The sequence below is a fragment of the Canis lupus genome, chromosome 17, assembly GCF_003254725.2.
Source record: "Canis lupus dingo isolate Sandy chromosome 17, ASM325472v2, whole genome shotgun sequence".
In the NCBI taxonomy this organism is placed as follows: domain Eukaryota; kingdom Metazoa; phylum Chordata; class Mammalia; order Carnivora; family Canidae; genus Canis; species Canis lupus.
The window spans coordinates 38,811,098-38,837,733 of record NC_064259.1 but is presented as its reverse complement, the minus strand read 5'-3'; the positions used below and the strand labels follow the sequence as shown (position 1 = coordinate 38,837,733).

The following is a 26,636-nucleotide window of genomic DNA, read 5'->3' as shown; positions in this document are numbered from 1 at the left end:
CTCTCAAGGTGAAACAAAGTCACTCACTGAGATACAATATGTTTAGTTGTTGGTTACAAAGAGTCAAGGTGAAGACATAATGATGGTTAAGTGCTTATTATGTGGCACCTTATTTAATTCTGAAAAATATCCTAGATGATAAACCATATTTTTTGGTGTTAGAAAAAGAGGCTTGAAGAAGTTAAATAACTTGCCTAAGTTTGTCTCCAGATTTTAAACACCAGGCTTTTAATATTCAGGTAGAGTGAGATTAAAGCACTGTCTTTAGTGGGCCTTTATATTCTTAGCACTTAGAACACTGCTTGGCATGTAGTGTTTGCTGAAGTATTTGGATGAATAAATGGAAGGAATAAAAATTATTCTACATTGAAAATCAGTTTTAGAAATAATCTACTGATGGAGCAGTGGCATCCTCTTTCCCTGGAATAACAGCAAATCTTTATTAGGTGTGGTTATTAGAACCTCTTTTTATCCTATTCTTTCTTCTTGAGAGTGAGACAAGGGTCTTCAATTTGCATGCTGGAAATGTCTTTCTTCCCCAGCTTGTCTGTTTAGGTCTCTTCCAGTTCCCTTTCCTTTGAACCTAACTTATCCTTGAGTCTTCTGCTCCTTCTTAGTCCTTAGGGATATCCCTAACTAGCACACGAGTAGTACTGGCCATTTCTGTGTACTATTTTCTGCTGTTAAAATTTTTCTTTTTGGCAATTGGGTGCCTTGACCAATGCCTAGCCTTTTCATTCCTACATACAATTGGAATATGAATATTGATAGATTCTGTTGCCAGTCGAACCATGTAAAATGAGAAATTCCTAGCAGTGTAATAAAGTCTGTTTACCCCCATAATTGAATGCTACCCAGGCACCCCTGTTGTTCTTTTTATAGAAATTTTTGCATAAGAGCCTGGGGTGGGGGGTGTCCCTGGGATTTTAGATAAGTATTTTATTTAGGTGTAAGAAGACATAGAAACATAAATAATTTCCTCATTTGTGGAGACTGAAATAAGTGATAATCTACGTTATAGTTCTCGGCACAGAATAGATATGTCATTAAAAACTTGACTAAAAACTATGCCATTCTGTAAGTGCCTGCTTTTAAACTTGGAAGTATTTTACTTGGCATTTCTGATGGTTTTCCTAATCATATACTCAGATGCTATTAATGTATGTTAAGAGTGAGAGGTTTGAGATTAGCTTGATTAGATACAATATTCGTGTATTAAAAAAATTTTCTGTTGGGGAAAATTAACTTGAAATAATTAATTTGAAATATTCAACATTTAGTCCAGATATGTATAGGCTAATAAGTACACATTTACAAAATGTCCTATTAGAAGAATGGCAAGTTTGGAAATTGTAGGTAGCGAATCATAATCAATCGGCCTCTCTTTGGGCTTTGGAATCAGACAATATAAATAACATCTACTTTGTGTACCAAAGGAACATGGGGGGAATAATACAACTTATTTTTAAGATTTTCTTTGAGAGTGAGCAAGAAAGAACATGAACAGTGGGAGAGGTAGAGAGAGAGGGAGCAGCATACTCTCTGCTGAGTGGGGAACCTGATGATGTGGGGCTCAATCCCAGGACTTGGGATCTTGACTCAGGGTCTGCAAAAGGCCAGTGCCTAACCAACTAAGCCACCCAGAGACCCGGGAATAATACAATTTAAATGAGAACTAGTGACATCAATAAGCTTGCAGAAGCTTGGTCAGGTCACTTTAGTTCCCCATAATTTGAATTTTTTTTTATTGGTGTGCCTTTTGGAGGGGAATGGATCAGAGGGAGAAGGAAGGACAAAGAGAGAATATTAGGCAGATTCCACACCTAGTGCTTGAGCGCAGCGTGGGGCTCCATCTCAAAACCCTGAGTTCGGGCAGCCCCTGTGGCACAGCGGTTTAGTGCAGCCTGCAGCCCCGGGGTATGATCCTGGGAAGCTGGGATCAAGTCCCACGTCGGGCTCCCTGTGTGGAGCCTGCTTCTCCCTCTGCCTGTGTCTCTGCCTGCCCCCGCTCCCCCCGAATAAATAAATAAAAATCTTTAAAAACAAAAACAAAAAAAACTCCTGAGTTCATGACCTGAGTCGAAATCAAGAGTCCAGTGCTGGGATCCCTGGGTGGCGCAGTGGTTTGGCGCCTGCCTTTGGGCCAGGGCGCGATCCTGGAGACCCGGGATCGAATCCCACGTCCGGCTCCCGGTGCATGGAGCCTGCTTCTCCCTCTGCCTGTGTCTCTGCCTCTCTCTCTCTCTATCTCTGTGACTATCATAAATAAATAAAGAAAAAAAAAAAAAAAGAGTCCAATGCTTAACCCACTGAGCTACCCAGGCACCCCTGGTGTTCTTTTTATAGAAATTTTTGCTTAAGAGCCTTGTGGGGGGGGGGGGTCCCTTATAACCTCAGGCTTCAAGACACAAATGGGAGAGACATTTGTGGTTATGATAGGAAACTTTTGAAAGAATAAAGAGAGTTCACAACTTGTTGGTTTCATTATATTTTTTAAAAGTCACCTTTTTTAAAAGTCAAGTTAAAGTGAGTTTTTGACTGGTGGAATCTAATACTCTGAAGCCATAAACTAAGTTATTTTTAAGGAGCTAAACTTAATTTTTGAATTATTAAAAATTGGGATATAAAGAAGAAGGGGCTCTGTCTAAATTTTGGTTTAGGGTTGATCGTAAGCTTTATAGAGGTTTGATAAGAATTGTGATGTTGCTTAAGTTTGGGAAAGCTACTGAAGATCTCTTAATCCTTTACTTTTTTTTTCCCCCCTCAATAGATATTGGATAATTTTATTTAGGATCTTCTCTCCCTCAACTGAACTGATACCCTGATAAATTAAGATTTGAATTACCATTGAAATCTTAAGACTGCCTGATCTCCTTGCCAGATACTTTATGTACCTTGTCTTAAAATTTTACCTAATGATTCAGTGAGAGGTAGGTGTTAGCACTTTCATTTTATAGCTAGCAAAACCAGTTTCAAAGAACTTAGGTTTAAGCAAGGGTTCTTAACTTGGCATGCAGGCTAATTGGTTTTCTTTGTAATGCTACATATTTTATGTGGTTAAAATCATCCTAAAAAAGCTTCAGCATAGCTGGGATTCAAACCCAGATTTCTCTGGTGCTGTAGTTATATATGCTCATTCCTCTTATACAGCATTGATGGGAAAACTCATCTAAAGCTAGTTTGGGTTTGAGGTTGATGTGATATGGAGCAGAAAGACTATCTAATTTAGGGGAGCTATCATAAGATCTGTATTCTGTGACTGAGGAGGCAGGAAGATGAGCAGTCTCTAAACTCTGTGAAGGACCATTTGATTGGGCGTAGTGATGGATGGAATGCACAGAACCAAGGAGAGCGTACACAGGGCCTTGTCACATAATAGGTACTTACACATTTATATGGGTTCTGTGATAACTGCAAGATTAAAAAGCCTGCCATACCAAGAAGATATGCATATTCTGAGAGAAAGTTACCTGAAAGTTAGGGACACAGATTTTACTGTTGGGGGAGAAGGATGGGTTTTAAATTTCATTGATTTTTTTAAAGATTGGTATTTATAAAGCCATAAAATTAGAGAAGATTTGGGTTTAGGGCTAGTGGTATACCAATTGGGAATGTCCTGCCTTCTAAATGTCTGAGAGTAACTGAAGGTAAGAGGCCAATTCAGAGAGAAATTTATTCATTCAACAAGTATTTCAGTACTGACTGGGGACTGGATACTAGTGAAATACAAAGGTAAATAAAAACATATAGTTTGACCTATTAGAACTTATGTCAATCAGTTAGCCACAAATAAATAATACAAAATGTGGGTACATGGTGAAGGAAAAGTATGGGGCTTTGAGTACATTTAACAAGGAGGAATTCTCTTTGGTGGGGAATGGAGGCTCTTTGGTTAGGAAAGGCTTCTTTGAGGAAAATATTTTTTGAGTTCTGCAGATGAATGGAAGTTAACTTATTTAAAGTTAAAGCTTGGAAAGGAAGTGTGATTGTCTATGAAATTATGAGAGGCTAACCCTAACCCTAACCCTCTTTAGTAAGAAAGGGGTTTTAAATAAAAATAGTGATTTTACACCAAATATTGAGGGAGTTTAGCTCTGGTGTCAGTTTATCAACTATTTGTTTCTATATTTAGCAAAGTAGACTTTGACTCCAAACTCCCAGTTTATTCAACTCAAAAGGATGTTGAGGATGTGCTGTCTTCTAGGCCTTGTAAGTCTGAATCCTATGCATACCAAAGGGATTCAAAACAAGGGATTATGGTGATGGGGTGGTCTTCTTAAGCCCACAGTGCCATTTAGAATTACAATGACACGCAGTAAGTAATTCTTTTAGGTTTCAAATTTCTTTCTTTTGATTCTCAAAGCTCTGATGTCTAACATATGTAAAAACTTTCTACTTGGGGGTTCTTTGGCTTTCTACAAGTTACTTTTGAGGCAGAGACTGGCTTCCAAAAGCCTTGACTGCCGCTTCTCAAAGTGATTTGGCAGCCAAAGCTTGATGGTTAGATTAACATGTCTGATTGGTTTATTGTGGACTGGGAAGGGAAGTAAGAGTGGGAAAGAGGGACAAAATATTCAGATAAAAGATTGAAGTAGAGGGGCGCCTAGGTGGCTCAGTAGGTTGAGTCTGCCTTTTGCTAGGGTCATGATTTCTGTGATCTCGGGGTCCTGGGATCGAGCCTCGCATAGGGCTCCCTGCTCAGTGGGGAGTCTGCTTCTCTCCCTGGCCTCCCCGCCACCTTATAGTGTCTCCCTCTCAAATAAATATCTCTTAAATAAAATCTTTAAAAAAAGATTCAAGTAGAATAATGGTATAATTCAACTTTGGTATTTTTCATGTTTATTTTTGTTAATTGAATCTGCTTTTTTTCACTTCTGTTTAGGTGTGTGTGGAGTTTGATGGGGAATCTTGGAGAAAGAGAAGATGGATAGAAGTCTATAGCCTTCTAAGGAGAGCATTTTTAGTAGAGCATAACTTGGTTTTGGCTGAACGAAAGTCTCCTGAAATTTCTGAACGAGTTGTTCAGTGGCCTGCAATAGTGAGTACAACTTGAGGTTATGAGACCAGGGGATTTAATCCATTATGAGTGAAACAAGGGAAATGTATATGTAATGCCTGTATTTGGCCTCTGGAGAATAGTACAGATAAGGAATCTCCTGTTAGCCCTGCTAGGAACCCTGTAACTCTGTGCCTTTGACTTTTCAGCCCTCAGTTTCTTCACTTGAAAAATGGGGTTGGAGGTAATGTGGGGGAATGTCTAGGTCAGAGGTGAGAAACAATATATATGTATATGTATATTTGGATTGATTTTCATAACATTTTAAGAAAGTTTGAGTTAGTCATCTACTTTTAAAATATGGAAAGTATACCTTAAAATCTGGCTGTTGCCTAGCTCCTGTAGGGGTTGCCAGTCTTGGCCTCATGATCTCTAAGGTTCTCTCTGACTCATGATATTCTTTGGCTCTGAAAGTATTGGCAGTCAGTGCATGATTATGCCATTTCCACATCATAAATCTGATGTAGTAGATAAGAGTGATCATAGAGTCTGGAGAAGACAATTCAGGTTTTGTGAGACATAGGGCTTAACAGTAGAAGGGCAAGATTTAGACAGAAAGGCTAGGAAGGTGGTTGAAAGGCTGACCAGATTGTGAAGGGCCTAGCATACTGTGCTAGCAAAGTTAAGATTTTGCCCGTGGGTGAGAAGAGCTGCTGCAGGTTTTTGAGTGGTATAGATTTTGGTTAAAGTTATATTTTTCTCTTTGTAGCCCTCTCTCCCCCAGCTATTAAGAATTTGCCAAAAACATGGCCCTATCTCCCCCAGAAAAAATGTATACACACAGTTTTTTGTATAAATTTTGGAGAAGTCATGTACCTCTGGACCCAGACCTATGTGTTAATGACTCCCAAATGTGTATCTGGTTTAAATGGTTTTGGATAAAAATTGTGTGATCGCGTTGTGGCTGCGTAAGTAGTTGTTATTGAGATGCCAGCAGTAAATAAAATTAGTGGTTTTATCTCTTTCTGCATATGTGGAAAATTGCTAGTCACCATTTTCAGAATTATTCTGACAGCAGTTGTGATGTCAGAACCCTTTTGTTTTGTTTTAGGTGTATAAGTCTCTGTTGGACAAAGCTGGTTTGGGATCCATAACCTCTATTCGCTTTCTGGGAGATCAACAAAGAGTATTTCTTTCTAAAGACCTTCTGAAGCCTATACAGGTAAAGCATAAAAAAATATTAACCTCTAAAGATAGAAATATAAATTTTTTAATATGAGAACTAAAAGTATTGACGTTTATTGCTCTAATTCTAATAAATACCTAACACAGAAATAGACCCATCTCATTAGCAGTTAGTTGTTAGACATTACCCTTCGGTGTTAGCCATTGGGGTTGGTATTGTCTATTTGGGATTGGAAGTTCAGAAGTAGTACAGTTGATGATCTGTATTTATATATGGAAACACCTAGATGATATGAAAATAATTTTTGAAAGATTGACTATCATTCACATGTATGGCAGTCATTATTTATGTATTGAATAATGTGGGAAGTTGCCTACTTGTTAGAATATATTTGTAACCCCCAAATCAGTTCTTAGGCACTTTCATGGTCATTCATAGACATTGGCAGAGTGGTAAAAAATTTGAGTTACCTGACATATGTTCCCAGCTGAAGTCAAATAAGGTGACATTCTGCTGGCTTGTTTCCTCTCTCATTCTGTAAACAAGTGTGGTTTATGAGGTCTATTTAGTGTTGAATTTTTGTGCCTTTTTTTTTTTTTTTTTTTTTTTTGTGTGTGGTGGTGGTGGTGGTGGTGGTGGTGGTGGTTTCACTGTACCAAGTATAGTGCTGAAGTGCTCTCTAGTGTTCCTAAGTGTAAGGTCAGGATGTGTCTTAGGGAGGAAATATATATGGTAAATAAGTTTCATTCAGCCATGAGTTACAATGCTGTTGGTTGTGATTTCCAGGTTAATAATGCAGCAGTATATATTAAATAATGTGTCTTCCACAGAAACACACTTAACACATGGTTGTGTATAGGTTGGTTAATGAAACTGTGACCAAGAGGCTCAAAGGAACCTAACCCTATTTTTCCACTAGGGGCAGTGGTTCACTATTCACTAGTTCATTGTTTGTGGTGACTTAGTGAAACATAACTACCATAAATGATGAGAATTGAGATCACGTGCGTGTTTTTTCCAGTTGGCTTGCAAAACTCCCACCCTTTTCTGCATAACATTTAGGTTCTTGGGTCTTGCTTACATACGGTTATTTTCTTTAGGAAAATGTTTGAAGACCAGGAAGGAACACACAGATTATCTCTAGATTATTCCCTTGGGAATAATGTTGGTCATATAATAACATTTATCTTTTAGATGTCATTTATGAAACTTCATCCTTTTACACACTTCCATTTGGTGACCTGTCTTGTTTCTGTGGACTGTACAAAACTTAAAGTCACTTATTTGTCATAAGGCAGTTCAGGGCCCATGGTCATTGCCATTGGTATGCCTGTATGGGAAAACCCAAAGCACTAGATTTTCCTCTACTTAAGTCTAATTTCTGTATCATGAAAGTTCTGAACCTTATTTTAATGTTTAACTAAATAGAACAAAGAAAGTGCTTTTGCTTCAGTTAATTTCAGGTGCAAGTTACCTTTGTGATGTTAGGTTGGAATATTGATATTTTTCCTCGCTTAAAAGAATGACTTGCTCTTAAGGACCAAAGAACATAGTGGAGGGGCTTTTGGATAACTTACTTTGCTTCATGAGAGTAGTTTTTACTTCTCACCATTGTTTTCTGGACAGTTCTGTTTCATATCTTTTGTGTGTCTAATCCTTTCAGTCAAAATTTCCTGAGGTTGAAAAGGCAAAATCTAGATCAGTTTTTATTTCTTCTCAGGGAGATGCACTGTGGCTATCCATGTGAATATACTATTAATTGAGGAAGGTTATGTGTGCTCTTGACTGATGATGATAGTGCCAAAATTTAGTGCTTCAGGGCATTCTCCTATATATATGGATGATTATATCAGGGTTCTGCTGTATGAAACTATGTTTAGGGATATGATTATTATAGTAGAATGCTTGCCCTAAAAAATGCACAGAGAACCTGAAAATCATTTAGCATATATAGAAGTTGGAATTGAAACTTAAGGTCTGTTCTTTGGATTGAATTTGAGTTATTTATCTGTGGTTAAAAAAAAAAAGATAAAGTACTCAAGTCAGCTATCTGGCATTCAAACTCTCCAAGGTCGAGTAGAATTATTCTACCTTGCTTAAGAGCCATTTGTGGCTCTCCCCATTAATATGCTATTTCTTAGTAGGAATTAGAGCACACATTTACATTTTTTTAAATTACAGCAGCATGAGGAAAAAAAAAAAAAAACCCACACACGGGCCGTTCTGATAATTAATGTTGAGCTCTTCTGAAGACCCTAGGTTAAGTCTAATGTTATTTGGCATAAGAAATGCATTTTTCCAGCATAGCATCTTTTTTTGTTCTTTTTTTTTTTTTTTTTAAGATTTTATTTATTCATGAGAGAGAGAGAGAGACCGAGACACAGGCAGAGGGAAAAGCAGGCTCCGTCAGGGAGCCCAATGTGGGACTCAATCCTGGGTCTCCAGGATCAGGCCCTGGGCTGAAGGTGGCCCTAAACCGCTCAGCCACCAGGTCTGCCCCCAGCATAGCATCTCTAAAGCACTATTCTTCCCAGTGGGAGAAATGGATGAACCATTTTTGAGCACTATGTATCCATTTCACAGTAGCACAAAAGCCTTAAAGGCCTGGTATTAGAAGGGCTTCTGTGCTATATAGCTTGTATTTGGCAGGCTATTCGTATTGACAGTCTCTGTATACATTTATCATAAGTTAGTGTGTGCACAAGGCCAAAAGACTATGGGACTGTGCCCAAAATGGAGCTCTTGCCAAGAACTGAGTGTTTTCAAAACTGGGTTGCTGAAAACTTAGGCCGTTCATTCAAGTTTTGTCCCTTCCCATCCCCCCTTTACCATTTGTAAATAAGAATGCATATGGAATGCATTTCTAGTCAGGTTAAATCAATATGTGTCAAGTGATTCATTAAAAACAATTTCAGTGAATTTACACTACATAACTGTGTGTTTTTATGTATGTGTTTTCTGTCCCTGGAAATTCTCATGAGTTGACCAGCTAGTTTGTTTTCTTACATTTCCATAGTCAAAGTTGCGTTGTATTTAAAATTGTGCTTTGAGCCACTCTTAGTATTTGTCATCCTCTTAGCTTAGGGTGACTTCTCTTTAGTTTCCCTTACACCTACTGTTTGACCTATTAATAAGTTCATTGGAGTTGCAGTGGTTTGGTGCCATCAAATGGCTAATGACAGTATTTAACATTAAGCTGATTGAAGCATCCACTAGAATTTAAACGACTCTTTTTGTTACCTTAAAATATAATGATCTTCCATTTTTCAGGATGTAAACAATCTTCGACTTTCCCTTATGGATAATCAGAATGTCAGTAAAGAATTTCAAGCTTTGATTGTGAAACATTTGGATGAAAGCCATCTTTTACAAGGTATGGAGTTTATTTTTTGGTGATAGTTTATGAGTTGACCAGTGGTTAGCTTTGTAAGAAGCTGCATTTGAGTCCTCATTCTCCTATTGAGATTTCTAATTTTTTGGAGATTCCTTTTACTTTCCGCATGCAACTAGATGATTGATGAATTTTATTTTAAAGCATCTGAAATTTGGAAAGCTCAGGACTCATGTGTAAACTAGTAAGGTAGATATTTAAAAAGCTTGGCTGTATTTTGACATGGAATTTGATGTGTTTGAAATTTCAGTCTTATAAAACTGGTAAAACACGAATTTGGTACTGCTGATCTCCCATATATTGTTACTGAATTTCCTGGTCAATTTCACAGTCACATAAGTATTTTATAAGGCTTAGCAGTTCTGTTGGGGTTCCTGAATTTGGATCCCCTAAAACTCTGCACAGGACAGTGAGGGCTCAGTGAGTTATCTGGTACTACTTGGTCTTATACAAATGCTGGAATAAATTTATTGCTACTTTTTACTCCATTTTTCTATTAATTTACCTAAAAGTTTAAAATTAAAAGTTTCTCCCAGCTTTTTGCTGAAAATGTTGTCTTCTCATGTTTATAGCAATATCTTTTAATGTTTATTTTTGTCTACTTTTTTTTTAGGTGACAAAAACTTAGTTGGTTCAGAAGTAAAAATATATAGCTTGGACCCATCTACTCAGTGGTTTTCTGCAACCATTGTAAATGGAAACCCAGCGTCGAAAACTCTGCAGGTCAACTGTGAGGAGGTAAAAGATGATGCTAATTGCATGTAAGATAACTGGACAGAAAGAGAATTATAAAAAAGAATTATATCTTATAGGATCTAAAGCAGTTTTATTATCTTGATATTAAAATATTAGAATAGAAAAAAGAAATGCAGTGATTGTTTTTAAAAGAAATTATTTTTAAGAAGCTTCCTTGTATGTTAACAGAGCTAATTTCTGGTATGTTTCTGAGCATTTTTAAGTTTTCTAGTATCTTTGTTTTATTTATTTTTAAGATTCCAGCACTGAAAATTGTCGATCCATCACTGATTCATGTTGAAGTTGTACATGATAACTTTGTGACATGTGGTAAGATATATTATTTGATTAAAGCCTTTGTTCTCCTTCCTATCTTTCATCTTTCTCCTTTTCATGTTAAGAAAAATATGGAAGCCAACCTACCTATTTTTTAAATATTCTAGGTAATTCTACAAGAATCGGAACTGTAAAACGCAAGTCTTCTGAAAATAATGGAAGCCTAGTTTCCAAACAAGCAAAATCTTGCTCTGAGGTAACCTGATTAATGTTTGTCACTTGTGTAGTTTCCTTAACTCTAACGGTGTGTGGCCAGCTTTGTTAGTGTTTATAGAGTTCTCTTCTGTGCTGTTCTTTGCTGTCTTGTCTACTCTTTGCTGGTTCCAGATCTTGGCCATAATTTCTACACTCATGCAGATGGAGATAATATAAGTTTCTGATCAACTATTTTTTTGTGTAAAACATGTTTTATTTTTTGATAATGCTGAAAATTCTCAATAGATTTGACAATTTCACCCATAAGGAGTGTTTTTGAGGTAAACTGAGTTGTGTTATCTAAGTAGAAGAAAGCCTGGCATGAGTGGAGGGGGAGGAACCTTAGAAATCTGAGTAGGTATTGAAATAGGACTCCCTTTTCTCAGTAATAGAGAGGTTTGATTGATAATTTATGACAGGTTAAACAAACATACCAGTTTTTTAAAGGAAGTGGTTGGTTTGCCATTACTAATTTCTGCCCAGAACAGGATAGGTTTGTATGAATCCCACTGTGAATTCAAGTATTGGATTTAATTCTATTCTGAAGTGATTAGGATTTAGATCAAGAAACTTAAGGTTTTTAGGTGGGCTGAATCCTTAGGGCCTATTACAATACAGATAAGTTTTTTACAACTTAGATATCCAGATGCACTTGTGAGACAGTGACAAAAACACTTTTAGGATGCTCTGCTCCAGGCTGGAGTTGAGAATTTTAAAACTGATCAAGTTGGTGTTAAGATTGTTGGAAGCACTTTAGAGGAACTTTGGAGTCTGTGGGAATAAGGCAAGGAGAAATGGTGTGGGAGTGGGCCAGAGTCAGTTAAGGAACCTAAGGTTCTGGATCAGAGCAGACTGGACTGCAACATCAACTAGAACCAAAGTAAGCACCGTGCTACGCAAATATATATGAATCTGAGTGGGTAGGATAATTGACTTTCCTGAGTCTTAAGCCTCTGTATAGGCAACAGGAACTTTGTCACTTGACCAAAAACTTTGTAAAGTGTGTAGGCCTGACCTCAGGTGGTTCAGGAAAGAATAAAGAGGTTATTACTTGAAATTAATATTACTACTTTCATTTTTACCTTAACAAGGGAGAAATAATATAGTAGGGACTGTAAAGTGAAGATGTCAAGTAAGTGATTCTTGTGTCTTGGAGTTAAGCTCACAGAGAATATTTTCAAGTAATCCACAGTATCAGATGCTGAGAAACAATCAAGTAAGAACTTGTTAGGTTTTGACATTGGATAAATTGCTAGTGATCTTGAGTAGAGGTAATAAAGCCCAATTTGGAGAAGTTGATTGGGTGTATCCTGTCATGAAAAATGCATCAGTTTAAATAGTTGGTGAGATGAAAAGGAGAACCACATGACATATTGAGGAGGGGGCCAGAGAATAGAAAATGGCATCCTGATGGATCATTGAAGAATCATCCTAGGGTATAGTGTGTCCTAGGGTATAGGCAGGACTGGGGTCAGGGAAACTCCTATGGAAGAAGGTGCCAGTTCTTCACAATGACAAGTTTATCAGTGATGGGACACATAGTTGAGCAAGTAAATGTATAGCCTTCCAAGAGGCACGTATATAATGTAGTAATATATACAGTTATGAGTGACCCCCTCTGCCTGACTCATACTCTTCAAGGGCAGGGAGCATGTCTTTTTGATCTCTGTCATCATTTTGTCCAGCTCAGTAGGTTTGTCTGCCACTGAACTGATTATTGGGCAGGTACAGTACAGGCTATTTTTGAAAAAAGCCTAAACTTTGGCTAGGAGATAAGTTCCCATAACCTATTTGAGCCTTATTTCTGCATCTAAAATGAGAAAGTAAATTTGATGTTTTAAGAATGTTTCAGCTCTTAAACTGTGTACTAGTCAAATTGTTATTCTCAGGATGTTGAGATGGTAGATTTGGCTGGAGATGGGTATTGGGATTTTTTGAAATTCTTTTTACTGTTACTGTAAAGGTTATACTTTATACTGCATTTATTTGTCAAATAAAGATTCTCACATAAAATAGTTACTCTCATTTTAAAATTTTTAGTTAACATAAAAAACAGAAAAGGAAAAGAAACATTGCTTACAGTCAGACTTTTCACAGACTGTCACTCTTCACATTTTGGAATACCTGTCTCCTTCCTGCCCGCCGCCCCCCCCCCCCCCAGGTTTTTCCTGTATAACCATGGAGGCCTTTTAAAAAAATACAAACTAAAAACTATACTTTTTATAGTCTCCATGATTCCAGTATGTTGTGAGTATTTTTCCATATTAGTAAATGTTCTTTTTTATCCTGGGTGGTTCTAGTAATCAGGTGAATTTTGGAAATGCTGGTTGGGGCTAGATTCAATAGCACTAGAGAGGTAAAGGAAGAGGTAGGGAAGGAAAATTCATTTAAATATGGGGGTGAAAGGTGAGTACAGTAACATACTTGGCACACCTCACTGTTTGCACTTCCCAGATGTGTTGGACTGGCACGGAGTTTGCTTTTAGGGTGGTCTTTGGAAGGCAGGTGTTTGGGATTAGGTAGATAAGATTCTTAATTGCCTTGGTGAATACTTTTGTGTAGAATAAACCTGTTTGCCAGTAACATTGGTTCCTTGAAGGTCTTCTCTGCCTAGCAGACTATTCCTCAGAGTTAGGATGTTGCTTGGTTAATTGAGAGAGTCTGCTGAGTAGTGTGAGCCAGCAGTATCTTTTTTAGAATACCATCATACACTCAATTATATTATCTCCGTCTGCTGGCAGGGAGGAACTATTGCCATGACTGGTATAGAAGACCTTCAGGGAAAACTCTTCAGGTAAGAAGAAACCTTGACCCTTGGCAAGTCAGAGGCCAGTGCAGCGGTGTGCACATGAAGATGGGTTTTGGAATTGGAGCCCTATCCTTGTTGAGCTAACTCTTAGAAATTTCTAGAGTGATATATTTTGTTTCTAAAAGGAAAAGCATGCCAAGTTACACTACTTGTAACACATGGTGACTGACTGAGACAGTTTTTGTATTTTTCTGCTTTGAGTCAGCTAATCTATATGCCAGGCAATGTGGTAAAGCACAGCTCCATAAAGTATGCTTCATTATTTCCATTTTACAGTTGAGAAAGCTGAACTTAGGGAGAGTTTAAATAATGTGCTAGGAAGTGTCAGAAACCAGATTCCAACCAAGGTCTGCCACCAAAGCCCAGTACTCTTAAGCACTGTGCTGGTGTTGCCACTCCTCTCTAAATCTTCTTGGTATGGTGAGTCACCATTGTAAAAATCACAGATTCCTACTTCCTTCCCTCTATCCTTCCATCCATCTTTCCAACAAATATTTATTGAATATGAAATATATGGTAGACATTGGTGAGCATTATTGTCTGGCTCTGGACATAGGACTGACATAGCTATTTTGAAATATTAAGTGCTAAGAGCATTCATTCATTCATGCTTTCTGCCAGTCTTGCGCATCTGTTATGTGCCTTGCTTTATAAGGTATAGCAGTGGACACAAGCAAGGTCTGCCCATAGGAGTTTACGAATCATTGTGAGGAGGTTAACAATAAGAAAAGTAATTTAAAGCATAAGTGCAGCATCATGATGCAATGACAGATATAAACATAGTAATATGATAAAGATAAGGGGATGCCTTGGGGGTCATTCATTTGGAAACTGTAATCAGAGATTGTGTGAGGAGGTGACAATAGAGCAAATTTGAGTGAAGGGATGGAACCAGCCAACCACACGAAAACTATCCAGAGAGGGAATAGCAAATACAGAGGTGCAGGCCAAAAGAGTTTAGACCATCTGAAGACCAGGAAGGAAGCTGATATAGTTGAAGCACTGTGAACAAGTAGAATGAGATGAGTGGAGATGGTTGGCGGAGACCAGACCACCTAGAATTCTTGTAGGCAATGGAGTGTCATGATCTGATTGATTTATGTTTTATAAAGATTGCTCTGTGGTAGAATACATTTTGGGTAAGAGAACATTTAGGTAGAAATGGAAGGAAGTCAGGCCAGTTAGGAGATTCATGGTAGTCTACAGGGAAATTGGTGGTAGTGGTGGCATGGAAAGAAATTGGCTAGATTCCATAATTATTTTGGAAATAGAGGCAGGATTTACTCTTTCACTGATTGGCTATAGGAAATTAGATGAAGGAGTTTTTGACTCCAGCTCAATCGCTGTTGTGCAGAATAAAAATTTATACAGTCTGGGGATCCCTGGGTGGCGCAGCGGTTTGGCGCCTGCCTTTGGCCCAGGGCACGATCCTGGAGACCTGGGATCGAATCCCACGTCGGGCTCCCAGTGCATGGAGCCTGCTTCTCCCTCTGCCTATGTCTCTGCCTCTCTCTCTCTCTCTCTCTGTGTGACTATCATAAATAAATAAAAAAAAAAAAAAAAAAAAAAAAAAAAAAAAATTTATACAGTCTGAATTTCTTGAGTATGTTACTCTAGGTTTGCCATCAAAATTTCTTGAGTATGTTACTCTCAGGAAAGTAATTTAAGAAGAGGTATTGCATGTATTAGTGCATCAATTTTAAACATACTTCAGAACAAGGAAGGTGACATGAGGGAAGATGCTTGGTGAAAGTGAGTCTTTAGGAAGCATTTTGAAAGGACTTGGCAATTCAGTTTTTGAAAGGTAATCATTTTATAGGTGATTACCAGAATTCTAAAACAGTCAAAAAGGACTTTAGGACTAAACCTCTCTAATTTTCTCAGGTTAAGGATTAAGAAACTGAGTCCCAGAGAGCTAAAGTTGACCATCCCAAGGATATTCTTGGAATAGCCAAAGTCTCCCCCTCAAAAATATTTTTCTGGAGAACACTGGGTTAATATTTAACAAAAAAAAAAATTTTTTTTTAAAGATTTTATTGATTTACTCATGAGAGGAAGAGAGAGAGATAGAGGCAGAGACACAGGCAGAGAGAGAAGCAGGCTCCATGCAGGGATCCCGATGTGGGACTCGATCCTGGGACTCCAGGATCATGCCCTGAGCTGAAGGCATATGTTCAACTGCTGAGCCACCCAGGCATCCCAATATTTAACAAAAATCGAGTTTATTAAAATAATATGTAATATGATAGTTCTGTATTTTAAAATAGCTTGAAGCTATGCCAAAACTTTGGTAGTGATTAGGTAAATTCTTATTTTTCAGATACATTTATTTAGCATACACTAGGCAGTCATTTCAAGGCTTCCAAAGTTAAATGAGAAAAAGATTCATAAGTAGACTACATATAAACATATTCGGAATTATGAAGTTTTAAAAACTTACTAAGTTTTTAGGTCAGGTTCTACCTCAAATTTTAGAAACTAATTCCGGGAAGATGAAGAAACTTTGAAGATTCTTCAAGTTTATTTGTTGGTAAGATAAATGTAAAGGTCATTGTGAAATGAAAGAGTTACAGTTGGGAAGGGGCACAAGATTTAAAGTTTAAGCATGTACAAAGAGGCTAGTGAAGAGGGGGAATGATTTCCCTTGGTTGAGCTGAAAACTACCCATATAGAGTTGAGTTTTAGCCTCTTCCTTCTTTTCACTTGATGGGAAGTTTAGTTTTGTGGTGTAAACTGGGAAGAAACAGGTCCATTATTTATATTTTTGTGAAGATAAAACTATGTCAAGAGAAGGTGTACCAGGTCTGTCCCATAGGCTCGTCATGACTTGATATTGTTTGCAGCTTGGGATGGCCTTTGTGACTTGAAGAGCCATAGAGGATCAAGAACCATGTTCTCAATCTTTATTGCATTGTAAAGGCTTATCTTGGTACATAGTGGGCACCACTCCCTGCAGGAGTCCTAGTGGTCTGGTCTGCCAGCCTATGCAGTGGGTGCATGGTAGACACTCAAGTAGTGCTATACTGGAATCGTGTGAAGCTGCTACCACCTGAAGACGGTCAGTTGAAAACACACTTTTGTGCATTGTATTATTAAAATTGCCACCTGGCTGCATTTTCCTGCCATAGTGATTCAGAGGTCTGTAAAAGATCAGCTGATGATCTTTCATGAGAAAACTCAAGTTTTGTGAAAAGCTGGCATGATTTATTTAACTGCCTTCAGATAGAAGTCCTTAATTTTGTGATTTATCGCTTATTTTACTGTTCTGCTCTTATTTGGAAATGATACTGTGCTTGTTTTGTACTAAACCAAGCCAATATGTTTGAATTTTGCTAGGACTTCATAGTTCCCCAACTAGGGACTTTCCTTTGAGTATCTTTTGGTTTGGTATCTTTTAGGCCTCTCCCAGTGTGTGTCCTGTACAGTCTGTTCCCACAACAGTTTTTAAGGAGATACTGCTTGGCTGTACTGCAGCAACTCCACCTAGTAAGGACCCAAGGCAGCAGAGCACTCCCCAGGCTGCCAACTCTCCACCTAACCTTGGAGCAAAAATTCCTCAAGGGTAAGTAAAGCTGTGTATTAAAGATGTTTAATCATAATAAGAGGAAAAATGATTTTAGCTATGGTTCATCGTGTCTGAGCTTAACATTGCTTAGGTGGCAAGGCTTAGCCTGTATTTGGTGTTTCATTGAGAATTAGTATAGCTACATTTGGTGTAATGATCTGCCATTTATCACATCTCAGGTTGTCCAGGGAGGTTTTTCAGTAGAGTTTTCAAATTGGTCAGGTGCCTTCAGCGGTAAAAAGGGTGATAGGCATACAGAGCAATGTGAAAATGTTTTTTAAAAATTGAAGATGTGAGGAAAGAGCAACTTTCTTGACTTGATAAAATGAGAATAGTTCATTGAAATACTGTAGACAGTTATAGAATAAATGTCTGCTTTAATGAAAAGGGAGCAGATTGGTTGTATGTAAAAGACTGAGGTCAATGAGATTGTGGAGAACAGGGAGACATGGTGATAGTGAGTGGTTCTTATCAGTCCAGACCTCAAATATAGATGAGAAACATGGTAGTAGAGAAAATAAATCCTAGATGAGGATGTGGTAGCCATAGGAAGACTAGTTTACTAATTTATAGGTGAAGAAAATGAATAAAAAATGTAACATGTAACCAGAGACTTGAAGTGGCTACAAGGTTACAGAGACTAGAGTTTTAAGGGAAGACTCTCTCAGGAGGAGTGGTGGCCTGGGCAGGCAGTTGATAAAGGCTTAAGATGTAGGTCAGAGAGACAATGATATTAGAAAGGTGGGTTTTAAAGAGCACTTCAGTGAGCGTGGGAAGAGTAGCTGGGCACATTGCTTCACTAGGAGGAAGGTGGGCTGTCTGGGATGGGCACAAAAGCAGTCAGACAGAAGGAGGAGCAGCCTTCAGAGTAGAAAGAAGGAACAGTAAGAAGTACAGTGTTACCAAATCTAATGTGAGTACTTTTATTTTTTAATTATATATATATATACACATATATATATGTATATATTACATATATAGTTGGGAGTTCAATTTGCCAACATATAGGATAACACCCAGTGTTCATCCCATCAAGTGCCCTCCTTAGTGCCCATCACCCAGTCACCCCAACCCCCCCCCCCCACCTGCCCTTCCACTACCCCTTGTTCATTTCTCAGAGTTAGGAGTCTCTCATGTTCTGTCACCCTCACTGATATTTCCCACTCCTTTCTCCTTTATTCCCTTTCACTGTTTTTTATATTCCTCAAATGAATGAGACCATATAATGTTTGTCCCTCTCCGATTGACTTGCTTAATGTGAGTACTTTAAATGAAGAAATTCTTGGGGCACCTGGCTGGCTCAGTCGATGGGGCATGAGACTCTTGATCTCAGGGTCATTAGTTCAAGCCCCAAGTTGGGCATAGGGCTTACTTAAAAATATATATTTTTTTCTTTTCAAGGATGAAATCCTTTATTAGAGGCATGGGAGAAAAAAGTTTAATAGGAAGAAAGAACTTTGTATTTTTCTGGGGAAAAAAACTTCAGTTTGAATTTCAGAGAAACAGAAATTCTTTAAGGATACCCCCTATTAAGGTAGGGGATGGGAGGAATATCAGATTATTCTATGAACAAGCAAGTGATCAGTTGGCTTTTCAGGTGCTTTGGGTCCTGATCCACTAAGCAAACAAGAATGAAATTATCCAGTGTCGGGGCTGGTTACATGTTGTTTGTAGCCGGACCAGGTTTTATGCTGCTGGTGGTTTTGGCTCCATATTATACTCAGTTTGTTTTGAGGGAAAGCTAAGGTTCATTACGCTGTAATATATAGAACTAACTTGAAGTAGTTCAGGATTTATAAGAACATACAAATAGGATTTATGGTTATATTTTTCTGAGTGTTGAAGACATTTTTACAGAGCCATTACTGATTATTTTTAACTCCAGCTCACAGGAACCTGTCCTGTGTTCTCTCATAACATAAGCAATTTATTCCCCCTTCATGTTGGTTGCCTTAGGATACCAAGCAGTTGTTCTTGAAAGATAGAGGAGAGGTAAAAGAGACCTAGATGCTAGTTTTCCATTTTCCATACTCTGTTTCAGATGTCATAAACAGATTTTACCAGAAGAACTTTCTTCCTGTCTGAATACAAAGGCTGAAATACTGAGAACAAAACCAGATGTCTGCAAAGTAGGATTGCTGTCTTCAAAGTTCCCTCAGATTGGAACAGGAGACTTAAAACCCCTTAGTGAACCAAAAGATAACTGTACCCAGCTGAAAACCAACACTGATAAGGAAAACAAATTGGAATCTGTTTCTCAGTCATCAACTGGCCTTCCTAAGGAGGGCGTACCTACAAAGCCTACAGCAGAAGTGGAAATTGCCAGTACACCTGAACTACAGAAGCACCTAGAGTATGCACCTTCTACATCTGATGTCCTTTCAAATAAGCCAGAAGAGAAAGCTGGTGTTGTTAGTAACAGCCCTAATAGTTGTGTGGAAAAGAAGATAGAAACTTCAACTTTAGGATGCCGGTCACAGACTTTGAAGGAATCTTCAGTAAAAATAGATAATGAAAGCTGTTGTACAAGAAGCAACAATAAAATCCAGAATGGTGAGTGTTTCTACATGTTTTTATTGGTAGAAGGTAAGAGATGGTAGTGGGTACGTATATATTTTCTTACCTTATGAGAAAATAATATGAAAATGACTAGAAAAAGTTCATACAGGGGCAACTGAGTGGCTCAGGTGGTTAAGTGGCCAACTCTTGATTTTGGCTCAGGTCATGATCTTGGGGTCTGGGGATTAGTCCCATCTTGGGCCTCTTGCTCAGTGGGGAATCTACTTGAGGATTCTCTCTCTCCCTCTGCCTCTCTCCTGGCTTGTGCACACTCACTTGCTCTCTCTCATAAGTAAATACATCTTTAAAAACAACAACACAAAAGAAGGTTCATACAATTGGAAAAGTTCAAAGGAGAAAGTAACATCCCCAATCTCCTCAGAAATGATTACTGTTAATATCTTGGTGTACCTGGTTCCATGTATATTAGAATTACAGATAAACTATTACACAAATGGATTTATACCAATAATTTTACCCAGTGAATTAGTGTAGGTGTCTATCAACATTTTAAAGGCTTCAAGGAAAAAAAAATAAAGGCTTCAAGGATTCCATTATATATGTGTTTATCAGATGACTTAATCGGTTCCTATTAGTTGGGTAACTAGGTGGTTCCCAGTTTCTGGCTGTAAGGAATAATTTTGAAACAAAATCTAAAGTTATCTGACGATTATTTTATCTTCAGCTTATCACTGATTTTTGTGTGATAGAAGAGCTGGAGGGGCATCTGGGTGGACCAGTCGGTTAAGCTTCCGACTCTTGATTTTGGCTCAGGTCATGATCTCAGGGTCGTGAAATTGAGCTCTGTGTCAGGATCCACGCTGGGCATGAAGCTTGTCTGGGATTCTCCCTCTCCCTCTGCCCTTCCCACCCCCCTTCATTCCCTCCCCTATCTAAAAAAAAAAAGAAGAAAAGACGGAAGAGATGAAAGAGATGATTGCGGGTAGTTCAGATCTGCAGATTATTTTTTTGTCAAAGAGAATTATGCCACCACCTCTAGAAAAGGGGCTTTTGGTTAAAGATTTTAAAGACAGTGCTGAAACACCAGGTACAGTTTCTTTGTCTAAGGGGAAGTCCTACTGCAGCCACAATTTAAAAAATATGTACAAGGATGCCTCATTTTTATTGTGCTTTGCCTTATTGCACTTTGTAGAAACTGCATTTTTTGCAGATTGAAGGTTTGTGGCAACTCTGTCCAGCAAGTCTGCTGGCACCATTTTCCCAACAATATTTGCTCACTTGTAGTCTCTATGTCACATGTTAGTAATCCTTGTAATATTTCATACTTTTTCATTTTCATTACATTTGTTCTGGTGATTTGTGAAATCAAAATAGTTACAACAGTAACATAAAGATCACAGATCACAAATCACCAGAACTTATGTTACTGTTGTAACTATTTTGAGGCATGACAAACTGCCCCCATAAAAGATGTCAAACAGCTGATAAATGTTGCGTTTGTTCTGACTACTGCTTCACCAACCAATCATTTCCTCATCTCCCTCTCCTCAAGCCTGCCTGTTCTCTGAGACGCAAAAATACTGAAATTAGGCCAATTAATAACCCCACAATGGCTTCTAAGTGTTCAAGTGAAAGGAGTTTCAGGTCTCTCACTTTAAATCAAAAGTTAGAAATGATTAGGCTTAGTGAGGAAGATGTGTCGAAAGCCAAGATAAAGCTAGGCCTGTCATGCCAGTTAGCCAAGCTGTGAATCCAAAATAAAAATTCTGGAAGGAAATTAAGAGTACTCATGAACACATGAATAATAAGAAAGTAGGACAGCTTTATTGCTGATTTGGAGACAATTTAGTGGTCTGGATGGAAGAGCAACCAGCTCCAACATTCTCTTAAGCCAGAGCCTAGTCTAGAGCAAGGCCATTACTCTCATCAGTTCTATGAAGGCTAAGAGGTGTGAGGAAACTGCAGAAAAGTTTGAAGCTATCAGAGGTTGGTTCCTGAGGTTAAGGAATGAAGGACCTCCAAACATAAAAGTGCAAGATGAAGCAGCAAGTGTGAATGTAGAAGCTGCAGCAAGTTAGCCAAAAGATCTAGCTAAGATAATTAATCAAGGTGCCTATACTACATGGCAGATTGGAAGAAGATGCCATCTATGACTTTCATGGCTAGGGAGAAGTCAATACCTGGCTTCAAAGAACAGGCTGACTCTTGTTGGGGGCTAATGTAGCTGGTGACTTTAAGGTGAAGCCAGTGCTCATTTACCATTCTGAAAATCCTAAGGCCTTTGGGTTATGCTAAATCTACTCTGTCTGTGTCTATAAATGGAACAACAAAGCCTGTATGACAGCACATTTGTTTATAGCATGGTTTACTGAATATTTTAAGCCCGCTGTTGAGGCCTACTGCTCAGAAAAAATAAATTCCTTTCAAAATATCACTGCTCACTGACAATGCACCTCTCCACTCAAGAGCTCTGATAGAGATGGACAAGATTAATGTTTTCATCCCGGCTAATGCAGCAGTAGTTCTGCAGCCCATGGATCAAGGAATAATTTTGACTCTCAAATCTTATTTAAGAAATACATTTTGTAAGGCTATAGCTACCATAGATGATGTTTTTCTGATGGATCCCAGACTGTTACACACTTAGTAGATTGCAGTATAGTGTCAATATAACTTTTATATGCATTGGGAAACCAAAAAATTCATTTGATTAGCTCTACTGTGATACTTGCTTTTTTGAGGTGGTCTGGAACCACACCTGCTGTGTATCCTCAAAGTATGTCTGTACCCTTTAGAGAAAACGGTACACTGTATTTCATACTGCTTCTGTCAAGTGTGAGGATTCATTCCACTGCTGGTAGTTAACAGGAGTTCTCCTATTAGAATTAGTAGAACTAAATGGCTTCGGTATGTCAAAAGGTTCAGAGCTATTACAATTTAAAAATACCTTTTGATAATTGTCAGTTGTGTGGGAAAATTAGCATGGATTTTGATAGCTTTTAAAAAATTTAATAAAAAACACTATGCACTTGAATAAGTAGGAAACGAATGTATCCACAATTTAGCTTTTACTTTAGACCTCTGAAGCTAGAGAGAAAATGGATGGATTTGACTCTTGGTCTTTGGATGTGGAGTTAGAGGAGTAGGAAAACCTGTCTTTGCCTAGTGATACTTCTAGCCCAGCTTCTATGTTCTTGGGCTTAAGTTGATAGGGCTGTTAATTTGCATAAAATTAATTGCATAAGATTATACTGTTCCTCTTGAATTATATAACTTCCCCCAAAAAGTGAATATTCATAACCATATTTCTGTTCTATTTTTTGTTCTTTTTGAGTCATCAGGCCTTACATTCAGCTAGTTTTTGAGGCAAATTACTTTAATACTATGTAAAGAAATAGTAAAAATTCTACATCGATAAGCACATTTAGACATATAAATGAGTTACGGAGTCTCTCTTTGTCTTACTTAATATGTTGTACAACTATGCACCAGTTAAAGTAATTTTTAGAGAAATTAAAAACCTAGTTAAATATCCCGGTGCATGTTATTTACGAGGAGCACAGTAAATAGCATGGTTGAGGAGTGAGTGTGATCAGGGTTTCTCTACTGTGTCCACTGGTACTGCTTGTAGGTATGGAAAGATTCGACTGGAAGCTATTCTGTCCCCTGTGACCTTCTCCAGTTAGGGACTAGAAAACAAAAGCAGACTAAGTCGAAGAACAGCTGCGTTTTTTTTCTTTTAGGTAGATGTGTGACTCCTCAGAAGTTGGCATTGCTTTTTTTCCCTTGGCTGTACTCCAAGTTGTGAGAATCATTGATTGGGTCAACTATTGCTCTCCTCACTGAAGAGCTAGCTTTAGGTAGTTCAGCTTGCTTATTTCTACCTATTTCCTCTTGTATGTGAGAGCAGAACAGATAACCTTTGGACTGTTTGCCCATGGTCGGTGAAAACCTGGTCCAACCTAAAGGGTGATGTTTTTTCAGTATTAAGTGATTAAAATTCCATTCTTGAACTACTGATCTCTTTATTTTCTGTCCTTTCTTGCTGTACTTTCTTTTTCACTATAACAGAATAACAATGCTTAGGGGCTCATGGCCTGACAGCATCCATTTAGCATTTTACAGTATGCTCTGGCTCTGTTTTAAAAGAGAAGATTAGAATACTGATGAGGTCATTATTAAAGATGCTTATTTTATTTAAAGCCTTCTTTGCTTTGATATCTTCCACTTTCCTCCACAACTACTAACCTCTCCTAGCTGTCTCTCAAATGGTTCCCCAAAAGTTATTTCCTGGGTTTTGTTTCTGTTTGTTTGCCAAAGAATATACATCCTTGCACCCTTGGACCCCGAGGGAAGGTCTTTTCTCTTGGCTTCATATGAAATAGTCCTCTCAAGTCTCTTGAAGACTTATAAATAGATTCATTTCTGTGTTGAGTTGATGTAACTGATGCAAAGATCACTCTTTCCTGTCAAATCTTTACTTTATCCACCTTTTCTTTAGAAACTGTGTTAACATTTAAGTTCTCCTGCCCATTACAAGTTAAAAGTTAAAACATGTGTTTACTTAAAATCATAATCCTGTCTTTAGTCACTGCTTTTCATCCTGAATGGAACATATGTGTGAAGTAAATTAAAGAAATATCCTCTTGGAAGCATTTAGGAGATAGCACTTATTTTATAGACCCAGGGGCCTGTGTGGGAAACCTCTTTGGTTGTTACTATATTTAGAATGGTTAGCTTTTGCAGAGTACTCTAGAAAACACACTTAAACCAGCCTTTGAAAAGTAGCAGAATTAACTTGCATACAGATCTTTGTTGAGGTAAACCTATCTCTGTGCATTGCTAATGTTGCAGTGAGTTTAAGTATCTGATTTGGAAGTGTCTTCCTGGAATATATTTATCAAGGGCTGTGAATGGAAGTGTACACTACCTTGGAATTATGAGTCAAGTTGGTGAATTTAGAGGTTTAAGTTGTCTTGCCAAATGGATTTACCAAATGAGAATTATTTTATAAAGTGAGTAAAGCTTTCCAATTATTCTGATAGTTGTTTTATGTTAAGCCAGTTTTAGAAATTACAGTTGAACCAGTATTTAAGGCAGTATTTAAGGAGTTCTCCTTTTGGGAAAACTGGTCTTTGGGAATAGAATTCAGTCAAATGTTGAGGTGACTTAAAAATTTCAGGTCTCATTTCTTTAATCTTCTGCTTTCCCAGCCCCCTCTCGGAAGTCGGTTTTGACAGACCCAGCCAAACTCAAGAAGCTGCAGCAGAGTGGTGAGGCCTTTGTACAAGATGACTCCTGTGTGAACATTGTTGCACAGCTGCCCAAGTGCCGGGAGTGTCGCTTGGACAGCCTCCGCAAAGATAAGGAGCAGCAGAAAGACTCACCTGTGTTTTGTCGTTTCTTTCACTTCAGGAGGTAAAGGCATTTGGGGAAAAAGCTCAGATTATCTGAGTTAATCTGGGCCCAATAGCATACTTATTTTCCCTTCCCTCTCCTATCAGCAGTAAATCTAGAACTACAGAGAGTGAAGACTGTTTAATCTCTAGCTTTGAGCATCTAGATCTTATCCCATGTTATTTCCTTCTTGGTCTCCCTTTCAATTTGTTTTTAAAGTAGAGGAGCCTACACATACCAACTTCTCTTCCTAAAACTAACAAACATTATAGAAAAATGCTGAAATTTCTAAAAACCACTCCAAATAACCACTGTTAACTTTGCAGTGCATTTTAGTGTTTGTATGGTCCTAAAATACATTCAAGCATACCTACTTGGGTATATTGTATATACTGCTTTGAATCTTGCCTTCCCAGTACACAGTAGGACCTACTGGGTCATGTTACCTTTTTTCTGCAAAAACTTTGAATAACTAAGCAGGAACTCCTCTAACAGAATTTAAAAATTCACTTAACCAATTTCTTTTATTGGTGTTGAGATTATTTTGTGGGGGTTTTTTTGTCACTAAAAATAATACGGAAATGATCATCTCCTTGTCCCTATCTCTCCTTCTTTATTTTGGAAGGATTACTGGAAGTGGCATTACTGGGTCAAAAGCAGTGTGTGTTTAAGGCTTTGATACATATGTTCTGCCAAATTGCACTAGAGGAAGGTTGCACCTGTGTCCAGGCCCTCTGGCGGTGTTTAAGCATTCCTATCTCTGTGTACTTTTGCTAACAGGAAGAGACATATCTTCTTAAAAAATCTTTTCTAATTTTATAGGCAAATACTTTCATTTTTATGTTGTATTTTTTAAGTCAAATTAATTTTCTCTAAATTCTTTTATTCTTAGTGAAGAAAAAGACCTTCTTAATGTTGTCGTCACCTTTTTGATAAATGAGCAATGTTGTTTTGGGTATAGGTTAACTTTTTAGGTATGATTCACTTTCTCAGAAATGTAGATACTTTCAGGCTCAACTGGTTCTAATTATGAACAGAAGTGCTGACTTGAATATCTTCCTATTTATCTCCTCCCCTTTAATTTTATCAAGATTAAAGAGTGCTGAAGAACTGAATTAGGGACACTTGGGTGGCTCAGCGGTTTAGCACCTGCCTTCGGCTCAGGGCGTGATCCTGGATCCCAGGACTGAGTCCCACATCAGGGCTCCCTGCATGGAGCCTGCTTCTCCCTCTGCTTATGTCTGCCTCTCTCTGTGTGTCTCTCATGAATAAATAAATTTTAAAAAAATCTAAATTAAAAAAACTGAATTAAATGCACAGGTATTTTAGGTCATTGATTATCTCTGTTTTAGTAACTTTCAGAATCAGGCTTATTTTAATGCACTCTAGAGGTTTTTAGATGGTAGTTTGACCCATTTGTTCTGAATAAATTGCAAAAGCACTGTGATGAAGTATGTGTCTACTATTTAGAACTGTGATAACTGCTAGAATGTTAGCATACTTGTA

At 38.0% G+C, this 26,636-nt stretch overlaps 1 protein-coding gene across 1 annotated transcript in view; it reads left to right on the top strand.

Moving 5' to 3' along the window:
- KDM3A (lysine demethylase 3A) overlaps positions 1 to 26,636 on the top strand; it is a 53,708-nt gene that overhangs the window by 3,441 nt on the left and 23,631 nt on the right. Inside the window, exons 3-11 of the mRNA XM_025453850.3 lie at positions 4,883 to 5,038; positions 6,108 to 6,218; positions 9,453 to 9,555; positions 10,187 to 10,311; positions 10,566 to 10,638; positions 10,752 to 10,840; positions 17,047 to 17,210; positions 19,255 to 19,766; positions 24,947 to 25,151. Of these exons, the coding sequence (XP_025309635.3) occupies positions 4,883 to 5,038; positions 6,108 to 6,218; positions 9,453 to 9,555; positions 10,187 to 10,311; positions 10,566 to 10,638; positions 10,752 to 10,840; positions 17,047 to 17,210; positions 19,255 to 19,766; positions 24,947 to 25,151 (1,538 nt within the window). The remainder of the gene's footprint in view (positions 1 to 4,882; positions 5,039 to 6,107; positions 6,219 to 9,452; positions 9,556 to 10,186; positions 10,312 to 10,565; positions 10,639 to 10,751; positions 10,841 to 17,046; positions 17,211 to 19,254; positions 19,767 to 24,946; positions 25,152 to 26,636) is intronic.